This window comes from Carassius carassius, chromosome 9 (assembly GCF_963082965.1).
Source record: "Carassius carassius chromosome 9, fCarCar2.1, whole genome shotgun sequence".
In the NCBI taxonomy this organism is placed as follows: Eukaryota; Metazoa; Chordata; class Actinopteri; order Cypriniformes; family Cyprinidae; genus Carassius; species Carassius carassius.
In genome coordinates, this window is record NC_081763.1 from 19153158 (window position 1) to 19177220 (window position 24063).

At 35.1% G+C, this 24063-nt stretch overlaps 3 protein-coding genes across 6 annotated transcripts in view; 2 read left to right on the plus strand and 1 right to left on the minus strand.

Moving 5' to 3' along the window:
• Positions 1-2136, plus strand: part of LOC132149192 (germ cell nuclear acidic protein-like) — a 4749-nt gene extending 2613 nt beyond the window's left edge. The window contains exons 2-6 of one of the 2 annotated variants that reach the window (XM_059558198.1): positions 646-693; positions 828-896; positions 1475-1526; positions 1640-1676; positions 1767-2136. In XM_059558198.1, the coding sequence (XP_059414181.1) occupies positions 646-693; positions 828-896; positions 1475-1526; positions 1640-1676; positions 1767-1830 (270 nt within the window). In that variant the 3' untranslated portion in view covers positions 1831-2136. Of the gene's footprint in view, positions 1-631; positions 694-827; positions 897-1474; positions 1527-1639; positions 1677-1766 lie in introns of both variants that reach the window. The other variant, XM_059558197.1, reaches the window with a different exon arrangement.
• Positions 1-9866, plus strand: part of LOC132149195 (nitric oxide synthase-interacting protein) — a 16353-nt gene extending 6487 nt beyond the window's left edge. Inside the window, exons 1-10 of one of the 2 annotated variants that reach the window (XM_059558204.1) lie at positions 6119-6181; positions 6441-6517; positions 6609-6714; positions 6868-6949; positions 7039-7174; positions 7264-7409; positions 7752-7868; positions 9193-9263; positions 9389-9497; positions 9592-9866. In XM_059558204.1, coding sequence (XP_059414187.1) covers positions 6448-6517; positions 6609-6714; positions 6868-6949; positions 7039-7174; positions 7264-7409; positions 7752-7868; positions 9193-9263; positions 9389-9497; positions 9592-9663 — 909 coding nt within the window. In that variant the 5' untranslated portion in view covers positions 6119-6181; positions 6441-6447 and the 3' untranslated portion in view covers positions 9664-9866. Of the gene's footprint in view, positions 1-6118; positions 6182-6440; positions 6518-6608; positions 6715-6867; positions 6950-7038; positions 7175-7263; positions 7410-7751; positions 7869-9192; positions 9264-9388; positions 9498-9591 lie in introns of those variants that run through there. The other variant, XM_059558205.1, reaches the window with a different exon arrangement.
• On the minus strand, positions 9858-13264 carry LOC132149196 (calumenin-like). Of its 2 annotated transcripts, none has more exons than XM_059558206.1 (7): positions 13122-13264; positions 12531-12752; positions 12249-12442; positions 11871-12043; positions 11452-11512; positions 11060-11346; positions 9858-10032 (listed from the first exon to the last, which is right to left on the minus strand). In XM_059558206.1, exons 2-6 carry the CDS (start codon positions 12743-12745, stop codon positions 11228-11230), a joined length of 762 nt encoding a protein of 253 aa, XP_059414189.1. In that variant the 5' UTR covers positions 12746-12752; positions 13122-13264; the 3' UTR covers positions 9858-10032; positions 11060-11227. The 2 variants fall into 2 exon arrangements, with proteins under 2 accessions (XP_059414189.1, XP_059414190.1); XM_059558207.1 differs by lacking the exon at positions 9858-10032 and adding an exon at positions 10217-10877.
• Positions 13265-24063: the final 10799 nt, after the last annotated feature.

The following is a 24063-nucleotide window of genomic DNA, read 5'->3' on the forward strand; positions in this document are numbered from 1 at the left end:
GTGCTGTACAAAGCACCACATCTCTTAACCCCACTCTAAAATGAATAAATCAAATGATCCTGTGTTGCACAGTGTAATTTCTGTTACCTCTGTTATTTTACCTTTAAATGAACTTAAATGTGAATGTCTTGAAATGTTTGAGCTCAAATGAATTATCATTTTTGCCAAGTATTATTTATTTGGATAGCAGACTATATATGCAATCAACAGAGATAATTTATTAATTGTAGCCCAAAAGTTGTACTGTCTTAACAAAGAAATCTAAATGCATTTAGACAAAAAAATGTTGTCATATAATGATATTAATATAACCCTTTTATAAACCTTTAATTATTTTATTATTATTGTTTTTTTAAATATACAATAAGTATATAGTTTGTGATACATGTTAGTTGTCAGTTTTTTTGTTTGTGTATGTGTATAAAATAGTGTTCATTTTCATATATACATTTACTCAAACGTGGTGAGTTGTGTATGTGCATGTGTGTGAAAGAGAGAAAGAGAGAAAAAAGTGGTGTTCATGTGAGTAAGACTAATTCATTCTGTTCCTCATCACAATTTTTACTACATTTTTCACATACACATGTCAATAATAATAATTTAATCTCACAGCTGACAATATGTCTTTCAGATGATGATGACGATGATGATTATCATGAAGGATCCCTCTGTTCATTGTGTGCCCACTGTGAGGTAAGATCCTCTGAGCTCTAATAAAATACACTATTATTTGTAGTCTAATTTTGCCTTCATTCAGTCTGTCTTCAACCAGTTTTGCTTTAAATTTGGCCTTGATTCAGCAATTTCTCATTTCCCTCTCCCCTCAGCATTGCGACAGCTGTGATAAGTGCCCATGCAAAAAGGGAGACAAAGCTGAATACTGTGATTTCTGTGATGTGAGAAACCCAACACAAACACACATTTCCTAAAGAAATACAATACAGTTTACCCAAAGAACCTTGAAATTGAAAGTGCTAAATTCTACTTTTCAAACTCAAGCCATTCTAAGAAATGCATGGTAAATAAGAGTTTTTATATAACTACAGTCCAACTCCTGGCCCCAAACATATCTCTATTTTCTTTTTCCTTTTTTCTTTTTAATTTATATATATATATATATATATATATATATATATATATATACACTTTTTATTTATTTTTTTCAGAGGGGGTAAAACCTACAGGATATATTGTTGATAAACTGTGCTTACTGTAGCTGTTCAGTGATGCTAGAGCTGCAGATAGCCAGAGCATGCATTAATGACATAATAATTTGCATTAGTCGCAGCATGTGGAGGTCCAGGCCAGTAACAGTAAGTGTTTAAATGCAAATTATGTGCTTGTCTGAAGCTATAGATGGCTAAATTATAGAGTGTTCCATTTTCCCTACAAAACCATGTGCACATATTTACACAAACAATTACTTAATTGCAAGAAATTATCAGAACATTTTAACTGTCTTTTGTCTCTTCAGGACTGTGGGAAGTGCTACCTCTGTCCTGTTTGTGAGACCGTCTGCAAGCCAGGTAAGAAACACAATACAGCAATTTCATACATGGTATTTTAAATGTTTAGATTGTGGATAATTTCAAGGTCTGATTATTTTATGAACTCACTACAATTTATTTTTTTCTAAAAGGTGGCTTTGTTGACTCTGTTTCTGGATCCATCTATAAGTAAGATACTATTCTCTTGCAAATAAACCTGCAATGGTTATTACAACCGTAGTCATATACTGATGTAGCCTATACCCTCTTCTTTTTCAGGACTGTCGCAGACGTCTTTAATGATGATGACGACGACGATGACGACGACGACGACGACAACTAAAACCATCTGTCACCACCATGTGGCCAAAAGAGGAACGTGCACCTGGGCGTTGCGTTTGACAGATTTCAGGATTTACATCGTAGCCTTGTTCATTGCCTTTTTAATATAATCACATCACACGCTAGAGTCTGGTCAAAAAATACATACACGTGGAACTTAAATAATTTCATTACCTTAAATTAAATGTATTTAATTGAACAACATTTCCCTTTTAAACAGTCTTGTTATTAACATATGATATGAAGTGTAATTGCAAACCTGTGTTGTTTTGAGACTACTTATGGAATAAAATGAGGGAACGTTTTATTTATGTGTGTAAGTTCAAAAATTCTTTTTTTAATACTTTCAAAAACATATCAATGTAGACAGAGTATAATTGTATACAGTATTGGGAAGGTTACTTTGGAAATGTAATAGGTTACAGATTACAAGTTACCCTATTTAAAATGTAATAAGTAGTGTGACTATTTCAATTACTTCATTAAAGTAATGTTACTGATTACATTTGATTACTTTTTAATTACTTTTCTTAATTTCTAATGTTTTCAAATGTTAATTATTTTGAAACATTTGTAGCACAGGGTTAACCTTTCACTGGTACTCTACAGCGATTTCTGTAAGACTTTCAGTATCTTTCTTCACTCGAATTAAGATTATAATAATTTAACTGTAACTCACAGACAGATCACAATCAGACTTTAGCACCTCTTTTTACTTTGAGATCTTTTTGAGGTTAAATACAGATTTAAAATCATAAGATATCTTTTAATAGTTATGACACTGTTTTTGAAATCAAATCTTTGCTTAGCTATGAGAGAAAACACTGGCATCTAACAATGCCTCACAGGAAATAAAACAGTTGTTGAATAAGCATGTGTCCTATTCTGTGTCCTCAACTCCTGAAATCTCGTCTCGTATTTTAAATCTGCATGGGTGTGTGTGAAAATAGGCTACTCAGATGTAACATTCTTTGTAATCATTAACATATTCATAACTAACTGTAATTTAATTACACTTTTTTTTTCTCAGTAACTGTATCAGATTACAGTTACATTTATCTTGTAATTAAATTATGTAAGTAGTTACTCCCCAACACTGATGATATGTGGAAGATGTCTGTCTCTGTTGAATCCAATAGGTTGTGATGTTTAGCACTTTTCTGTCCAAAAATATGGATATTTTCTGACGAAATATGATTTCCAAACATGATTTGTGATTTGAAATATGGCCTTAAAGGGATCTGTGTCATCGTTTAATCACCATCATGTTGTTTCAAACTTGTGTGATTTTTTTTCTTAAGCAAAAAAAAACAAAGGAAAAGCTCTTTACTTGCAGGAGCGGGCCTTGATATATTTGATGTCCAATAGTAAAAGTATGCTAATAAGAAAATAACTAGTGCACTATATATTTACACTCTATAACATTTACAGTACAGACCAAAAGTTTGGAAACATTACTATTTTTAATGTTTTTGAAAGAAGTTTCTTCTGCTCATCAAGCCTGCATTTATTTGATCAAAAATACAGAAAAAAATTTAATATTGTGATATATTATTACAATTTAAAATAATTGTTTTTAAATGTATTATACTTTAAATTATCATTTATTACTGTGATGCAAAGCTGAATTTTTAGGATCATTATCACATGATCCTTTAGAAATCATTCTAATATGATGATTCATTATCAAAGTTGGAAACAGTTCTGCTGCTTAATATTTTTTCAGAACATGTGATACTTTTTTAGGATAGTTTGATGAAAAAAAAAAAAAAAAAAAGAAGTTTGTTTATTATTTTGTAATAACAATATACACTACTGGTCAGTAATTTGGGGTCAGCAATTTTTTTCTTTCTTTTTTTTAAATAAAATCAATACTTTTATTCAGCAAAGATGTGTTAAATTGCTAAAATGTGATAGTAAAGAAAATATATTATTAGAATATATATTATTAGAAATTTTTTTTTTTAATAAATGCAGTTCTTTTTAACCTTTTATTCATCAAATATATTAGACAGCAGAACTGTTTCCAACACTCATAATAAATCAGAATATTAGAATGATTTCTAAATGATCATGTGATAGACTGGATGTTACATGTGACACTGAAGGCTGGAGTAATGATGCTGAAAATTCAGCTTTGCATCACAGGAATAAATTTTTTTTTTTAAATATATTCAAATAGAAAACTATTATTTTAAGTTGTAATAATATTTCACCATATTACAGTTTTTTCTGTATTTTTGATCAAATAAATGCAGGCTTGATGAGCGGAAGAAACTTCTTTCAAAAACATTAAAAATAGTAATGTTTCCAAACTTTTGGTCTGTACTGTATATGTCTCTTTGTATTACGTGGTTGTCATGGGTCAATAAACAATAATGATAAACTGTTTGTTTGACCATTGTCCATGTCAACGTTCAGTTACTTGATGTCTCTTTTTGCTATTTTCACACACATGTGATTTTATAGTCATTCTCTATCCTGCAACTTTAGATGATTAGCAACCATCTGCATTAAAGAGGCCTTGGAGGAATAACTTGCTCATTGAGCATCCTTTTCATAAAATACTAGAACAGGTAAAAGACACAAAGCTGGGAGGATTAACATAAAAAAGAGGCTAGTTATATTTATTGCCTATGACATGAATTGGGAAGTCGTGGCCTAATGGATAGAGAGTCAGACTTGCAATTGAAGGGTTATGAGTTTGAGTCTCGGGCTGGTGGGAATTGTGGGTGGGGGGAGTGCATGTACAGTGCTCTCTCCACCCTCAATACCACGACTTATGTGCCCTTGAGCAAGGCATCGAACCCCCAGCTGCTCCCCGGGCGCCGCAGCATAAATGGCTGCCCACTGCTCCGGGTGTGTGTTCACGGTGTGTGTGTGTGTTCACTGCTCTGTGTGTGTGCACTTTAGATGGGTTAAATGCAGAGCACGAATTATGAATATGGGTCACCATAATTGGCTGAATGTCACGTCACTTTCACTTAAAGGCCTGTTTTTGGCCGATGGTGTGCAGCATCAGCTTTAACTTTTATTATTTAAATACTAATTTTTCTGTCCTTAGTCTTTATAGAAATATTACTATTGAAAAACACATTAGGGTTACAATTTTTTTATATTGTAAAATAAACAATGTGTTATTTGAACAATTAGAAGTTCTTGCACCATAAATGTGGCAATATTTGTTTTTAATTAATTATAAAGAATTCCAAGCACCACAAAACTGCTTGTCCCCATGTTTTCTACCATTTCAATTACAAAAATGTATTCATAACTATCAACTATATGATATAAATGGCATAATAAAATAAATGCTCAATAAATATTATAAAATGTATATTGAAAACAGTGGTCCCCAGGATTTGTGTCACTGGTGTTAACGTTTGACAAAAATCTGTCATTTTGTAATAAAAATCTCACTGATGACATCACTTGACTTCCTCCTTCCTATTTTCTAAAGATCTATGAAAAAGCCCATGTTAAGTCCGCTGTTTCTTTTCAATTATCAGACATTTTCTCATTTAACTCATGATTTCATATTAAGCTTTTAGTTGACGTCACTGGTATGACCTATTTACTGTTAGGGAACTGTAAAAAAAACTATAATAAAAATGGATTAAACTACTTAATTTAGTGAGTATGCAATGACTGACAACATACCTTACAGCAGACATTTTGTAAAATGCTTTTTTCATGAAAATTGTCACCAGTGAAGATCAGTATATCAGGTCTCATGTCACTGGTGATTGATTGTGTCACTGGTGTTACATTACTGTTTTTTTAATTAATTAATTTTAAAAAATATATTTTTTAATTAAATAAATAAAACATAATCTCCTTATTTCTTGCATTTTCATTATTCTTCTGTAACTCTGACTACATGTGCTGAAAAAAATATCAAGAAAAAATATTTTATAATTTATTTTTATATTTTTTATATTGATAAAGAAGGTAACACCAGTAACAAAAAATGGTTCATTTGGTCTTGAAATAATTGCTAAAAAAGCTAAAGAGAAAAATAATTAAGCTGTCATTTATATGTATTCATAAAGGCAAAAGGTAATCTAATAATGTGGTCTAAGTTTAAATGTTAGAAAAATAAATATATTTTAAGACATTTTGCCATACCAAAAGTGGACGTTTCTGTAGAAAGACCCTTCAGCAATGTACTATTTTGTAGCAGAAGCTCTGCTATAATCTAGATGTAATAAACTATTTAAATTCAAATCATTATTTTATGTCCATTTATGTTTGATGCATCATTCCAGCGTTCTCTGCGAACTTTTATTTTGAAAAGTATGACGATTCAGGAAGAGGAGGACAATATCTTTTCCGGTTCAGGATCATACGAGGTAAACAGCAACGTCTGTGCTTATACTCGCACTTTTATATCTGATATTAATATATGATCGAACAAATTGCTATTGATTAATGTGTTGCTTCCGGTTTGTTGTAACATGTGTGGTGTCTATTATGGGTTTCCCGGGAAATCCTCCTCATGTGCTTTTTCACTAAGCAATATTCTTCATGGGCCGACTTAGTATTTATGTAAAACCATGTGCAAAATCTGTTCTCCAGCTTCATAAAAACGATTCATTCTGTACAGTAAAGGACAGACATGACTCGACACGGGAAAAACTGCACAGCAGGAGCCGTTTACACTTATCACGAGAAGAAGAAAGACACCGGTAATGTATCCATGTAACGATGAGTCTGTCTCATGAAATGATTGCAATGTTATTACAATAACATATTGTGCATCTCACTTTATATTTTCAGCCTCTTCTGGTTATGGGACACAAAGTGTGCGTTTGGGGAAGGATGCGATCAAAGACTTTGACTGCTGCTGTCTGTCCTTACAGCCCTGCAGGGACCCCGTCGTGACGTAAGAGACACATTTGTGCTCATAGAAATTATTTAATGCTGAAATTGTCTGCATGCGGTTGTTTTATGTAGTCTTACTGAGTGTTACTGGCCCATTTACGTGTCGGCAGCTTGGAGACTGGGATGTGTTTGTGTTTATATTTGCTTCCTGCAGTAAAGATGGATACTTATATGAAAAAGAAGCCATCCTGCAATACATCCTTCACCAGAAAACAGACATTGCCAAGAAAATGAAGGTTTGCATATTTTTTTACAAATCAATTTTGCTCTAAATGTGAATGTCCTTCTCTGTTTTTGTCTAACACACACACATTTTTAAACTCAGGCATATGAGAAGCAGAAAAAGGCTCTAAAGAGTGAAGGCCAGCTGGAGTCAAAGTCTGAGGAGCGAGAGAGAGCTGAGAAGTTCAAACAGAGAGAGAACAACATCGTCTCCAAGCCAATCAACCCCTTTACCTCAGGTGTGACAACTAGACAAGGAGGTTTAAACTTAAGCACAACACAATGAGATTCCTGTTGGATTATCTGTGTATACCTCATGTTTCTGTAGATAAATCTAAGGATGAAGAAAGCCAGAAGGGCTCAAGCAGCTCCTCCAGTTCTGACACAGGAGCGTCCAGTTCCTCTTCAGCTCTGCCCAGCTTCTGGATCCCCAGCCTCACACCAGAGGCCAAGCCCACCTTGCTTAAAAAACCTGTAGGTCTCTAGATCTGTCACGTTTCGCTCTTTGCCAGCCACGTGTACCTAACCTTGGGTCTTCAGTAGTCAGGTGTCATTCATAGAAGAGCATTACACAAGAGATTATGCTTGCCCTGAAATCAGTTTGCATGCCAAATGTTCTTTTGATCGGTCATGGTGCCCTTGATTGCTTTGTTTGTCCATCTCTCCTCCTGGTTCGGTCAGTTCTCCACTCTTGTGTGCTCAGTAGCTTTTAGTGTCATGATCTCACCCTGTATGGGGCACTTACACCTCACAAATAAACTCTTTGGACATCATCTGTTATCATTATATGTTTTTCCTTCTCTCTTGCTTTTTCAGTCAAAGACAGTGTTGTGCCCCATGTCAGGATGTCCTCTGAAGATGAGTGATTTGATTTCAGTGCGCTTCACTCCACTGGACCCCAGTCTCGACAGAGTGGCCCTCCTCACACGCCAAGTAAAAAGTCCTATTTTTTTATTTTTACCTGCATCTCTCTCTTTCTATTTAATAGTGTATACATTACATTTCAATAGTTTGGGGTTGGTAAGGTTGTATAATGATTTGAAATATTTAAAATATAAAAATGTTAAATAATCTCTATTATAATAATACAAAATAATTGTGATTTATTTCTTGTGGCTACATTTTCAGCACCTTTACTCCAGTCCTCAGTGTCACAGGGTCCTTCAGAAATCATTCTCAAGTAGGGATGTAAGAGTCGTTTGAAGTCAGTTCAGATTTTAAAAGATTAATGAATCGCAGTACAGTTGCTGGTGGGGGTTCATCTGACTGTTCCTCTTCAGAAACGTTAAGATGGTATTTTCTTTGCATCTTGCCTCTATATGATGCATATTGAAGTAGTGTTGAAGTAGCGGTAACCAAGGAAACACTGTATCGCTGCTGTGTCATAAGCGCCACCTGCTGTCAGAAAGCGAATTTGCGTTCTTGTTCATCCCCCCTGCTTTAATGTAGTTTTATGTAGCATAATTTCACAAGCTAATATCAGACTATTGAGTTATTGCTTCAGATGCATTTCCTGTACAATGTGCATTTTCTACTGGAATATTTTTGTGATATTTTATTATATATCCAAGTTAGGAAAGAGCACAGGCAAAAACCCTTGTTTGTTTATCTGAAGAGATTTCTTTTATATATGTTATTTATTAATTAAAAAGATACATGTATTTATTTGGGCACATAATTTATTTGACCTAAAAGATATTCCCATGTCAGTCGCACCATCGGAGAAATGATAAAAGGACGCTTAATTATATCAATAAATATAAAAGGACGCTCCATTTATAATTTGTCTTAAGTTTAATGTTTAAATTTTTTTTGTAAGTCATATCACGAAATGTTAATTGTATCGCACTGTGAGTTGAATGAATTGTTACATCCTTATTTCCAAAAAAACATTATTAATGTTTAATTAAATTATTAATTAAACATTATTATCAGCATTGACAGGTTGTTTTTTTTGTTTGTTTGTTTTTTTAAGGATTCTTTGATGAATAGAAAGTTCAAAAGAGAACAGCATTTATTAGATTTTTTATAACAATATATTTATTGTCACTAGGATCAACTGAATGCATATTTGCTTAACAACACTAATTTAAATATATATGAAATAAGACTGATTAATTTATTATTTACTTAAATCTGTATTATATCTTAATAAAAAGAACTGACCCAAATTTCTGAATTACTTCACATCTTTGTAGGCAGTATCTTTGAGGTGTTTATGGACTGTTCAGGAAATGTTTTATGTGTTCCTCCTCAGGACAGATACGTGTGTGCAGTAACCAAAGACACGCTTGGGAACTCTGTGCCCTGTGCAGTTCTTAGACACTCGTGAGTTTGACTTTTAAATTCCTTATTCAGCAAGAATTTATCTGAATTGTATATATTTTCATACATTTAGGCCTTGCCCTCACTTTTAGTTTCTCTCTCTTTTTGTTTCCTGTCTTTCCCTCAAGTGGAGCCGTCGTCACTATGGAGTGTGTGGAGAAGCTCATACAGAAAGACATGATTGATCCAGTGACTGGAGACGAACTGAAAGAGAAGGACATCATACCTCTCCAGAGGGTGTGTATGAGAGGATTAATGCTATAAAGAGTGTCTCAATGTTTTACAGATGCACAAAGTCAGTGTTTAAATGTCTGTCTTTGCTGGTCGGCAGGGTGGGACTGGCTTTGCAGGCTCAGGAGTGGACCTCAAAGCTAAAGAGGCCAGACCCGTTATGCAAGCATAAACGAGAGGATTGGACAACTCTTTGACACTGTAAATATTGTCACTTGTTTTGCTGAACTTGTTGTAGTGCTTTTGTTGTCAGTTGTTTGATGAGGGGTAATCTGAGTGATATCCCAAAGATAGTATAATGCCAAAATATACAGTAGATGTGCTTTTTTTTCTTTTCTTTTTAAATAAATCATTCATTTTACATGCTTCAAAAAACACATTTGTCTTATTTTAATAGTTTAAAGAGACATTCAGGCTTTTTCTGGTCAAAGTGAGATTAAAGTTCATCATGATCTTCTACCAGGGTCCCATAGTCAGTTATAGTACTGACCTTAATGAAATCCATTTTATCCATGATCTCACTGATAGAGAGACGACCATCCTGGGAATGACATCAAGGACACAGACACAGTTTGAAAAATGCAAAGGACAAAGAATGATTAAGTAGAGCAAGAGGGTGACTATTAAAAAAAAAAACTAAGCTTTTGTGATTAGAAATTAGATGACTTATTAGAATGCAATGAAATGTCTTTGTGAGAACGTTGAAATTAAATCCCAGTCCACAATTAAAAAACTAACATGGTTTTATTAAGAATTCACAGAGAGAAAAATGTTCCAACAATAAAGTGTCAATCACTTTGGTCTCCTCCCATCTATTGAATCCCTGGCCCTCTTTCCCTCCCTCTGGCTTAATTTCTCAGCACCTAAGCCTCTTTTCATGTAAGTGATATGTTGAGTGTGGAATCACAGACCACTAATGTGAAATTTACTTTGTAACAGTCAAGACTGTTATTTTGAATACTGATGCAACTGGACTTGTATTCAGTGCTGTATTCCTGAGCATCTCTCAATTGGAAGATATCAGTCCAGTACTGCGCAATTAGCAAGCTGGAGTGTCTGTTCATAAGGACTGTGATTTGTTTCAAAGGACGAAATGTGTTTGACAATAAATAAAGCTTTCATCTGTCTCACTAGGATGCCTATCTTCTCTGAAGCCTAATCCCTGACTTTTGGCTCTGGAAATGTTCCTACCCAACACTTTTATTTTCATATTCAGTTTCCTGTCTTCTCACCTACACCGCAAATATATTGCCCACCCCGTACCCAGATATGCCAGCATTAAAGTTCATCATGTCTTTTGGTGAGATCCTCTCCGTAATTAGTTGCTTGGCTCCCGACAAACATGTTCCAGTTTGCCAGAATCTCCTTCTTTGTGATTTTGTCATCCTGGATAATCAATTAAATGAAGCAGTTGGAAGTCCATTGCAATTCATTGGCAGTAAATTAAAAGAAAGAAGACAGAGGTGAAGATTAATTAAAAATTGATTTTCAATTATTATTATTGCCATTAATGCATTATTGTGAATTAATGACGCCACATACGCGAAGACCCAGTGAAAGCCACTTACATTGTCTTTATCAGTTTCATGAATGAGATGCCGGGCCTCGTTATCAGCATGGTCCACCTCTCCAGGGAGGATCCAATGAGAGACTTCACTGGCATCAAGGAAACCGTCCTAACAAACACAAACAAATCATGAACCATGATTTGTTTGGTTAAATGCTAAAAAATAATGCTAAAAAATGTTCTTCCCAATACATGCCTTGTTCATGTCTCTGAACTCTGAAAAGTGTTTCTTTTCTGTTTTGACCCAATCTGGTTCATTCTCTCCATTTTCAGGGTTGAACATGTCCCCTAGGGTCAAAAGGAACATATGCACGTTTTCAATTCATCTGGCCACAAAATATCAGTTCTAATGTTAGCTTTCTTCTTTCCCAGGGGAACAGTGTAGACACGTACCAATGTATTCCTGCAGATCAATCTTACCATCACCATTCTTGTCAATGTCTTCAATTGTTTCCTGTAACAATAAAGTTCCAAAGTTTACAGCAATCTGTTTCAGTGCATCGCAAGTGGTCTGTTCTGGTCTGACAGATGATAAACGCTAACAAGAGATAGCAAAGTAAGCTATGATATTTATGGCCAATTTTTATTTTTTAACATAAACATACATAGTGCAGAATCATCTAGAAACTTCCTCAAATCCTTTATTATTGTCAGATCACACAAGTTAAACATCTCACATTGTGAAAATGTGAAGAAGAGATACATTTGGCCCTGGGTCTAAAAGACTTTTTCTGTGTAAATCATAAATATATATTTTTATTTGTTTCTGTAAAACATGCTAGTAGAAATGCCATCTGCTTTCCTCTATGTACCTGTATCACAATGTCTCTCATGTGGTCAAACTCCTCTGGATGGAGGAAGGCAGTGAACTCTTCTCTGGTAGCAACACCGTCCCCGTCCCGGTCTGCAGACTTGAACCGTCTTTCATCTCTAGTGAGCATGGCTTTGTAACTCGACTTATCCTCCACATCATCAAACTCTACATCTGAAATACAGTAACATAGTACATTAACCATCAATATTCTTTAGTTCTGCAGCATATATTGGAGTTTAAGGTCTAAACTTTATTGGTTTATCATTTAAACAATTTGGTCTATTTAAATGTAATACCAATTTATCGAAAATACAATGGTTTCTTTTTGCAAAGATGTTACACTGTTGTAAACAATGTAATATGTTGTTTTAATTACCCATGTAATATCCGTAGGTGGTGTTCTTGTACTCGATCCAGCCAATCTTCCCATCCTTGTTCTGGTCGTACTCTTTCCAGTGCTTGTCCACGTTCTCCTCGATGTACCTCCTCTGCCTGTGCTTGATCCAGTGGTGCAGCTCAGCATGACTGATGAAGCCATCCTTATCTGTGTCAATCCTGTCCACAATCTTTCTGCATGGGGAATATACAAAAAAAAGTTAGACATGATAAAATTACTATTCTCCTATTTACGGTACCATTCTCTTGCATTTCTTTTTACCCTAGTCTCTCTTTGCTCTCCTCAGGGCTTAGCTGGTCAAAGGTCTTGGCTTCCTCTTTGCCCAGGAAGGCCTCGTGGTCATACTGGTATCCATGGGCATCATCATGAACATGGTCACTGAGGTCAGGCTTATGATGTACACGCTTCTCCTTTGCAGGCACAGCAACTGTGACCCCAACAAACAGGCCAAGTGTCCCTAAAATGAGAAGCTGCATATTCTCCCTAAGGAGTGTGTGTAAAGAGACAGAGACATTTTTTATTAATTCTTTCTGCCATAGACAAAAGAAAAGAAAAAAAAAGGATTATGCACACAAAACACACAAAGTCATTGCTTAGCATCAACGGTCTCAATTTTAAACTAAATGATGCAGCATATGTATTTTATTTCAACTTTCTGAATACACATGAACTATTTTATGTTAAAGCATAAAAAATAAGTTTTGTAGTATGCAGTGATTTACAGCATATAACGACTATTGAAAGAACTGTACAAAACAATTGACATTTTAAAAGCTTTTTTTTTTTTTTGCTAGAGAGGAATTTGTTTAAAATGAAAAGAAAAAAAATCTTAAACTGTATTAAATGACTTACCAAGCCTGCAGTGATTTCTGTTTGAGTACACCCGTTTATCCTAAGTTGAGGAGTACGCGTTGGCACTGTTCTTCTTTAAAGTGCACGTAAAAGTGGGTGGAGCAGCCACGTTACGTGCCCTCAATAATGATTTACTGACATGAAAAAGAGCCAATTATAAGACGAGATTGGGCGGGACCGAGGAAAAATCTAAATTCTATTGGCTGCAATGCGCCACGTTGACACGCGAACGCGCATTCATAGAGGCAGGCGCGTTTTGGCAAACTTGCAAAAGGATTTGAGGAGAGTTCATTTTTTTGACGGAAACATTGTGTTGATTGCATTGGACTGATAAATTAATAGACATGTTAACAGAAGTTGTATAGAAGCTAAATTCATGCTAAATAATCTTAATGTAACATGCAAACTGTGTCTTTCAGGTGCAAGATCATATTCTGGTCAGTGTTTTATGTCGTTTTGTAAATTGTTCTCGCAATTACAAACGTTATCAGACACAATTAGCTTACTCGGTTACTGATTACTTACATCTAAACATTTCACAGTTATTTGTTTGTGGTCAGTTTGACAAAAGGGAGAATGTGTTGTTTTCAATACAATATTGTAAAGAGCAGCAAGGTGAACACAAATCAAAATGTATTACATTTTATTCAGGTTTTATGCCTTTTTATTTTTTATATAGCCTACTGCAGTTTATGTTATCAAGTTGAAATCTCGTTAAGTTTACATAATTGACGGTTTTCGCTAAAGTGTCATACACTCCGAGGTTAGGCTACATTCACATTGCGAGCCCTTGGTGCTCAATTCTGATTTTTTTTTTTTCTCAGATCCAATTTCTATTTCTTTTCTTTTTTTGTATAGCTGTTCACATTGTTGTTTTAAATGTGGACTATGTCAGATTTCCAGTGTGAACAGATCATGGTTCTGAACTGAGGCGCATGCGCAAAAGAACGATACGAACAGGGTTTCCAGATTTTCACGACGAAGTCTGCACAATTCATTCTCAAAACTAGCGTCAACCCACGAAGTTGAATAAAATCCCGCTGCAACAGAGGAAAAGTAGCCTAATTCCGCGGGTAACATATGGATTTGGCAACACTTTGCGCAGCGCGCCGTCATACGGAAGTTAACACGGAGGATATAAATTAAGCTATTATGCGTTTATTTATAGTTTGATCTTCTGCAGAAGCCAGTTAAAGTATGCAAAGGGAATATGAAAAAAATAAAGACAAGGATGTGACAAAATAAAGCAGAGTTTTGAAACTTTTAAGATATACGAGCCCTCATGCTTTGCTTGTAACGTTAGAGTTGTCACGAGTTCTGAACGGTTCTGACACACCTCACTTCCACTGATTACCTCTTGCTACTGTCTTTATAACTTTGGGTATGTAAAATCTTTGAAGTGTGTCCCGTCAGCACAGGATTACGATGAATGTCGATCTACAATGACGTAAAAGCCGCATGAAATCCGACGTGACTGTTCACACTGCGGTCGCATTGCAAAACACCTGATACAGATTGGATTTAGTACCACATATTGAAGTGGCACAAATCAGAATGTAAAGGGGTCATATGATGCAATTTCAATTCCTCCTTTGTCTTTGGAGTGGTACTCTTGGTGCATGAATAAGATCTCTAAAGTTGCAAAGACTAAAGTCTAGTGATGTCCGATTCGTGAACGAATCGTTCAATTTAACCGGCTCTTCTTAGTGAACCGGTTGAACCAGTTCACCAAATCGAACTGAATCGTTTGAAACGGTTCACGTCTCCAATAAGCATTAATCCACAAATTACTTAAGATGTTAACTTTTTTAACGTGACTGACACTCCTGAGTCAGAATAAACCAATATCCCGGAGTAATTCATTTACTCAAACAGTACACTGACTGAACTGCTGTGTAGACCTATTTTTATACAGTCTATGGTGTAGACCGAACTGAAGATGAACACCGAGCCGAGCCAGATGACGAACGAACACGCCCACTGTTGGAGCAGTTCTCGTTCTCGAGTCAAGCCTCTCAGTTTTTAGCTCTGCATATCTCTACTAATAATTTGCAAGGTATCACAATTGACGATAGACAAATCATTATTAGCCAGCTGGCTGATGACACTACTTTGTTTCTGAAAGACGCCTCTCAGATCCCTTTAGCTTTGAGATTGATCGAGTCCTTTTCCAGAGCGTCAGGTCTCTGCTTAAATATCAACAAGTGTGAGTTAATGTCAATCAAACGCTGTGATCTTCCCTCTATTTGTAACATTCCTGTGAATGATCAAGTTACATACTTAGGAATTTTAATTAATAAAGACCAAAAAACAAGATGCAAAATAAATTTCGACCCTTTACTAGTGAAAACCCAAAGAAAATTCAACTCATGGCTGCAGAGAGATTTGTCAATAAGAGGAAGAATTTTACTCTCTAAAGCCGAAGGTTTGTCTCGACTGACTTATGCTGCTCTTTCCTTGGAGGTTGATAAAGGAACATTGAAAAAAATTGATAGCATGTTAAACAATTTTGTTTGGAAAAATAAAACTTTCTATATTAGGAAATCTGTAATAATGAACCAAACTAAATGGGGGGGACTGGATTTTGTAGATTTTACTACCCTAAATAATACTTTTAAAATTAATTGGCTGAAGAATTTTCTTAAAAATCCCTCCTCACTTTGGAATATTATCCCTTATTATATTTTCTCTAAAGTTGGTGGCCTGAATTTCCTTTTACTTTGTAATTATAATGTTTTAAAAATCCCTATCAAACTTTCTAATTTCCATAAGCAGATGCTCTTGGCCTGGTCCTTAATATACAAACATAACTTTTCTCCGCACAGATATTATTTATGGAACAATAAGGATATTCTTTACAAGAATAAATCACTTTTCTTTGACAACTGGTTTGAAAACAATCTTCTTTTAGTTGGACAGCTTTTTAATTCACAAGGCAGACTTTACAACTACTCAGATTTCTCACAGAAATATAATATTCCTGTATCTGCTGATGAATATGCTGTTGTTTTCAATGCCATTCCATCTGGTGTGTCTTTTCTGTTCCAAGGTACTACATTTCCATGGCCATGTACTTACACTCTGAATTTAACTGACACAATGATCGGAAATGTTTGCTTTTCTGCAGATCAACAAAAAAATAACTATAAAATTAGAGCTCTTTTTCAGAGAGAGATAATAACAATTCCTTACATAATACCTTATTGGAATGGCATTGTGGAGAATATACCTTGGGAGGAAGTATGGACCTTGCCTCATAGATATCTGCTTACCAATAAAGTAAAAGAAATAACATTTAAGTTAATTCACAAATGTTACCCAACTAAAGCCTTTCTTAGGAAATATAAGTCAGACATTGACGTGAGTTGCTGTTTTTGTCATTCTCCTGAAGAAGACTTTATTCATTTATTTTGGCAATGCTCCTACACTGAAAAATTTTGGTCAGACTTTTTGGCATTTATTCAGTGTTATTTTGTAAGTGACTTCTCTTTTTGTTTTCATGATGCTTTCTTTGGATTGTTTGACAATTCAAAAGAGAATACTGGAAAATATTACATAATTAATTTATGTTTCCTGTTAGCTAAATTTCACATTCATAAACAAAAGTTTACTGGCTCTAAACCTCTTTTTTCTTTATTCAAATTGGACTTGGACAAGTATGTGGAAACTATCCGAAGTTCTGTTAATTTGAAAGCTATGAAAACAGTCTCTTTATATTCGTCCTTTGTGTCTTCTTAAGATGTAGTTTTATCACCTCGTTTTTCTTGTTGTTACCCTGGCATAACAAACAAATCTGTGTGTATTGTTGTTTTTGTTTTTTGTCTTTATTATTTTAAGTGTACTGTATTAATGTTTTAATGCTTGTATTGTTAAATAAAAAAAATAAAAAAAAATCGTTCTCGAGTCAAGAGCCGGTTGCATCGGTTTTCGGATCACCAGTACACTGAACTGAGAATCATTTCTGTCGGACGCGTCCGATTTGAGAACCGATGAGCTGATTCTCGTTCTCGAGTCAAGAACCGGTTGCATCGGTCTTCGGATCACCAGTACACTGAACCGAAAACCGTTTCTTTCGGACGCGTCCGATTTGAGAACCGATGAACTGATGCTACTGCGCATGCGTGTAGAGTATTTCGGAAAGTGTGATAAAAGATCTATATACTTTTTTATTATTATTATTATATATATATTTTTTTTTTAAGATTAATGTTTCTAATCTGTATATTGTAGATTATGTATAGGCCAGAGGGGGTTTCAGGGAAGTTGGACAATAATTAAGAACTCTAAAGACTCTATGTTTAATAGGAATAAGGGATGATTTATGAAATATGTAAACTGTATTTATAGTTAATGATGACACATTCACAAATTGAGTTTGTAGTAAACAGAACATGAACACGAGTAGAGCAGCTGATTATACTGAACTGCAGCACGTGCCGGTTAGAGTGATTCTCGTTCTCGAGTCAAGAACCGGTTGCATCGGTTTTCGGATCATCAGTACACTGAACCAAAACCGTTTCTTTCGGACGTGTCCGTTTTGAGAACAGAGGAGCTGATGATACTGCGCATGCGTGATTCAGAGTGAAGCCGACTGACTCACAGCGCGTCTGAACCGAACTGATTCTTTTGGTATTTGATTCTAAACTGATTCTGTGCTAATGTTATGAGCGCGGGTAAACCGAGGGCTTGAATGAAGGGGCAATCTGGCGAAACGTAAGTTCATTTAATAACAAATACATCGCAATGGTTTATGTATAGTGGTTTCAGCGCTGATGACACTTAATTTATTTACTTTATATCTTCAAGACTTAAATCCTCATATGCACATTATTGCTGTTACTGTATTTGGGTGCGTTGTTGCAAAACTTAATTGTAAACTTTTCATGATTATGAGGTTTTTAACTGACTAAAGTTATGATTACTGACAATATATTTGAATGTTTGATAGACGTGACGTCATTACGTCGAGCGTAAAAGAACTGGTGAACCGGTTTATTGAATCGAACCGTCCGAAAGAATCGGTTCGCGGAAAAGAATCGAACTTCCCATCACTACTAAAGTCTCAAATCCAAAGAGATATTCATCAAAGTTAAGACTCTGCCACGCCCCCCTAAAACGGCTTGTTTAAACACGCCCCCACATGTCTGTCACGATGTGGAAAATGTGCACAATGCCGACAAGATGTTCATGCAAAGAAAGAAGCCGTGGTTTCAGTAACCACAGTTAGTGTTAAAGCAGCTGTGTCAGAGAGATGTTGTGTGTTTCTAGGCGAAAGCATAAGCACTTTATTTGGCATGCATTTAGGATTCTTTAAGATTACATACAACAGAACAGCAAAGTATTTTATGGACGACTGTTTCGTGAACCTAGGAGAGAAGGTCATTCTGACTTTTCTATTACAATCTGGTGTTTCTGAATCAGCTACTTTTAAGTATGTTTTGTTATCACTGACTGTTCAAATGCAGAGTTTGCAGGTTGTGTGTGTGTGCGTTTGTGTGCATGTGTTTGAGAGAGAAAGAGACAGGGTCACACAGTGGAGTCAGCTTTCTTAACCGTCTGTGGCTTGTGTACCACAAACAGATACGAGATTCATCACTGTAGTGATAAAAACAATGCAGAAAAGCAGAGCCGATGTGGTGGAAGACAAAACTTGAAATTCACTATGGCATCTATAAAGACAGCCTTCATGCTTTTAATGTGAAACTAGCCACAGCTAGACAGAATTTCTTCTCAAACCTTATAAACAGTAACTTAAATAACACTCGTACTCTTTTTGCCACTGTTGAGAGACTGACAAACCCCCCAAGTCAGATTCCCAGTGAAATGCTCTCAGACAGCAAATGCAATGAGTTTGCATCCTTCTTTTCTGAGAAGATCATCAATATCAGGAAGGCGATTAGCACATCCTCAAGTAATGCAGAGGTCAGACAGATTAGGCCACAATATCAAAAAAATACTATGTCTATTTTTGAAGCAATTGATAGCAAAATTCTGGAAGACATACACTGTAAAAAAAAAACGTAGATTCTACGGTAAAACGCTGGCAGCTGGGGTTGCCAGAATTCCACCGTAAAGTTACGGGTAAAACATTTTTTTCTTTTACGGTTGGCAGCCATTGTCATTGTTGTTTCTACGGTTAAATCTGGTGCTTGAGTCAATGATTTACTGTAAAATAAAAAGTATTAACTTTAGGAAAAAACAATTTTTTGGTTTAACAGTTTTATACCGTAAAAAATAGTTACACTGTTGTAGGTTTAACGGTTTTACTTTATATTTACAGTTTAATACCATAATTTAATTGATATAATATTTATATTCGAACTTATTGAAGCACTGAAATCTATTTTGAACCTTCGTATTACACTGGTAACCACCAAAAGCAGGTGGTGATGAGAGAGTCACGTGGTGAAACAAAGCCCATCACAAGCAGCTTTTAAATAATAAGATATATAGAAGTTGCATGGTGTCATTCACACAAGCACTAAACACCATCATGGTGAGACTCATTAAACTGAAATATGCAATAAACATTAATTTAACAACATTTTATGTAACATACAAACCTAATAAACATAACAGATGAGAAAAAATTAAGGAGAAACATAGTTATTTCAAAGAAAAAACATCAAATGCAAACAAAATTTGAAATGCAACGCAGAGAATTCTGGGAACGTAAGTTTACGGTTTTTCCCTGTAAAGTTTACAGGAAATTACCGTTAACCAGTAAACAGGTTTGTACTGTAGCATTTTCACAGTTTTTTACCGTTAAAATCACAGTCATTTTTTACAGTGTAGTGCATCACCTAAAATCGTCAACCTGCTATCTTGACACACTTCCCACAACTTTTTTCAAAAGTGTGCTTAACTGCTTAGAAGCAGATCTTTTAGAAGTGGTGAACGCCTCACTTCTTTCTGGGACATTTCCTAACTCCTTAAAAACTGCAGTTGTTAAGCCCCTCCTGAAAAAGAGCAATCTTGATAACACCATTTTGAGCAACTTTAGACCAATATCTAATCTTCCTTTTATAGGCAAAATTATAGAAAAGGTAGTTTTTAATCAGCTGAACAAATACTTAAACTCAAATGGATACCTGGACAATTTTCAATCTGGTTTTCGACTGCATCACGGCACAGAGACAGCACTCATTAAGATAATAAATGATATTCGCTTAAATTGTGACTGGCAAAATATCGGTGCTGGTATTGCTAGATCTCAGTGCTGCGTTTGACACTGTCGATCATAACATACTACTAGAGAGACTGGAAAACTGGGTCGGCCTTTCTGGGATGGTACTCAAATGGTTCAGGTCATACTTAGAAGGGAGAGGCTATTATGTGAGTCTAGAAGAGCATAAGTCTAAGTGGACGTCCATGACATGCGGAGTCCCACAAGGGTCAATTCTTGCACCGCTCTTGTTTAGCCTGTATATGCTCCCACTAAGTCAAATAATGAGAAAAAACCAAATTGCCTATCACAGCTATGCTGATGATACCCAGATTTACCTAGCCTTATCTCCAAATGACTACAGCCCCATTGACTCCCTCTGCCAATGCATTGATGATATTAATAGTTGGATGTGCCAGAACTTTCTTCAGTTAAACAAGGAAAAAACTGAAGTCATTGCATTTGGAAACAAAGATGAAGTGTTCAAGGTGAATGCATACCTAGACTCTAGGGGTCAAACAACTAAAAATCAAGTCAGGAATCTTGGTGTGATTCTGGAGACAGACCTTAGTTTCAGTAGTCATGTCAAAGCAGTAACTAAATCAGCATACTATAATTTAAAAAACATTGCAAGAATTAGATGTTTTGTTTCCAGCCAAGACTTGGAGAAACTTGTTCATGCCTTTATCACCAGCAGGGTGGACTATTGTAATGGGCTCTTCACCGGCCTTCCCAAAAAGACCAGTAGACAGCTGCAGCTCATCCAGAACGCTGCTGCCAGGATTCTGACTAGAACCAGAAAATATGAGCATATCACACATGTCCTCAGGTCCTTGCATTGGCTTCCAGTTACATTTAGGATTGATTTTAAAGTACTTTTACTCGTATATAAGTCAATAAATGACCTAGGACCGAAATATATTTCAGATATGCTCACTGAATATAAGCCTAACAGACCACTCAGATCATTAGGATCGAGTCAGTTAGAAATACCAAGGGTTCACACAAAACAAGGGGAGTCCGCCTTTAGTTACTATGCCGCCCGCAGTTGGAATCAGCTTCCAGAAGAGATCAGATGTGCTAAAACACTAGTCACATTTAAATCTAGACTCAAAACTCATCTGTTTAGCTGTGCATTTATTGAATGAGCACTGTGCAATGTCCGAACTGATTGCACTATATTTTCACTGTTATTTTATTTTATGTAAAATCATTTTCTAACTGTTTTAAATTCATTTTAAATAAGTACATTTTTTAATAATTTTAAAAGTTTTAAAATTGCTTGTTTTATTCTTGTTATTATTTTTCTTCATTATTATTTTACTTTCTTTTATGTAAAGCACTTTGAATTTAGCCTGGTTCTACCAGACTCTCGTACATTTCATTTGTACAGAGTACTGAAGGGAAATGAAATTGAGCGGAAGTACGTAGGAGGGCGGAGCCAGGCTACTTTGAATTACTATTGTGTACGAAATGTGCTATATAAATAAACTTGCCTTGCCTTGCCTACTGTGTCACACCACTCTTTTCCTCTTTCGAGCTTGAACTGATGATAAATCTAAGGACATTATTAACTGTCTTTACATTTATTTTGAAAGGGGCCATACATTTCCAACAGTGTTAGTGGTGTTCGTCCAATCACAATGCACTGGGTCAGTTGGCCAATCAGAGTAGACTGCGCTTGTCAGAAGGAGGGACTTTGTAAAAAACTAAGTTTTTGAGAGAGGCGGGGCATAGACGACCTACAATAATGTATAGTGTTAGAAAAATGATGTGTTTTTTGAACATTAAAGCATGTCAACATATTCTATTATTATAATGATCTTTAAAAAGCATCATATGACCCCTTTAAAAGATCAGATTCCATGAGGTTTGTGCTGATCACACTGTCATGACAAGAACAAATCTGAGTCACATGTGAGAAAAAAAAATCAGATTTGGGCCACATGTGCCTGCAGTGTTAACGTAGCCTATGTTATTAGTTTAGAAACATTCTCTGCAAATCAAACCTAACCATTGTTTTGCTATCACCAGGCTGCAAGTAGAGATAGGTCTAAGAAGTAAGGTTAAAGTACTAACATGTTTAAAGAGCAGACATAGACAAACTGCAGATTTTACATCCTTTCAATGCTGTTTTTAATGGAAATCTATATCAGTTCTGCATGAACATGGTAAAATGTGTTAAACTGAGTATAGTCAGATTATCCAAAATATTTAATAAGCAAACACACATAGCATAAACAAAGCAAAAACTATTGTACTGTTTGGGATCAGTTTAAAATAAATAAATAAATTCCATAAGAATGCAATACATTTATTAAAATGTTTGTAAAGAAATGTATAATTGTACGAAAGATTATTAAATAGCACAATGGATCATATGACACTGAATGTAATGGTAATGGAGTAATGGCAGCTGAAAATTAATATTTTATCAAAGGAATACATTTAATTTTAAAGTATATTAAATAGGAAAAAGGGGGCTAAAATTCTGCAGAATTCTTGCATCTAAAGTATATGTTAGCCTGCTTTTGAGAGACAAAATACGTGCACCTATGGTTACAGGTCCGTGTATCTTTTGGTCATTTGATTTTCTATTTAAAAATAAATAAAGATAAATGAGAAACGGTTTGATTTTCGTTTTTTCGTTTTGTTTAAGAAACGCAAAACGAAAACGTAGCTGGATTTTTCGTATTTTTGTTTGTGGGTAAAAAATGAGATTATGCTTTAATATTTGTTTGAATGTGTGGGTTACTTTCATCCCTTCTGTACTGCACCGACAAGCGGCAACCGCAAACTCAGTTCATTTTCACCAGGAGAGAAGCGGCAGACAGCAGAGCATATTAATCCCGCGGATTCTTTGCTAGTGGTGCTTGCAAGATAAAATAATAATAATAATAATAATAATTAATTAATTAATTAAATTAATAATAAAATAAAAAATAATATTATAATTTTCCAGCTGCTGCATGTTATTGACAAAGCAGGCTTGACAACTTTATTATTTTAATTATTTTAATTTTTATTTATTTTATTCTAGGCCATTCATAAAAAAAAAAAAAAAGGGAAAAACCCAACCCCACATTTATAATAAAATTTATATTAAAATAAGTTAAGTTTTCCCCATAATTAGTCTACTTTAAATGTTTTAATTATAGGCTATAGGCTACTTAGAATTATGAACTGAATTCACGAATTCTGTAGATGACAGTATGAATATAGTGATGGTGTGACATCATTACAGATAATGAGTTCAGACGGGAAACACTGCACCTCTTGTTGGTTTCATTTGAATTACATAGGCCTAAATATAAAATTATTATTATTATTTTTCTATTTAAATGGATTATTTTAAAAGTAGACATGTCCAGCTAGACATGATTAGTCTGATGCATGAGCCTGGTTCATTTCTGACGTTTCAGAAAGAAGTTAATGTAGACCGAGATGGCAGAAAGCACATCGTGTTGAGTTTTGTAAGGTTTTCGTGTTATTTAGGGTGTTTTACGATCCAAACTGATGGAGCTGAAGCTCTTTCCCCTGTTTTCGGGATGGAAGGTGTGGATCGGGATCCGCCGATCAGAGAAGTGCAGCAGACTACACTCTACAAGATAAAGCTTCAGTTGCTGTTGTTTGTAATAGCAAATGAAAACATAGGCTACTTGTGAGGTTTTTCTTAAATAGGTATAGAATAAAATTAGTAGGCTAAAAATCCGCATATTTCATGTCATTGTAGATCATATAGGCCTACAGTAAAATTCAAATGTCATTGAATAAATT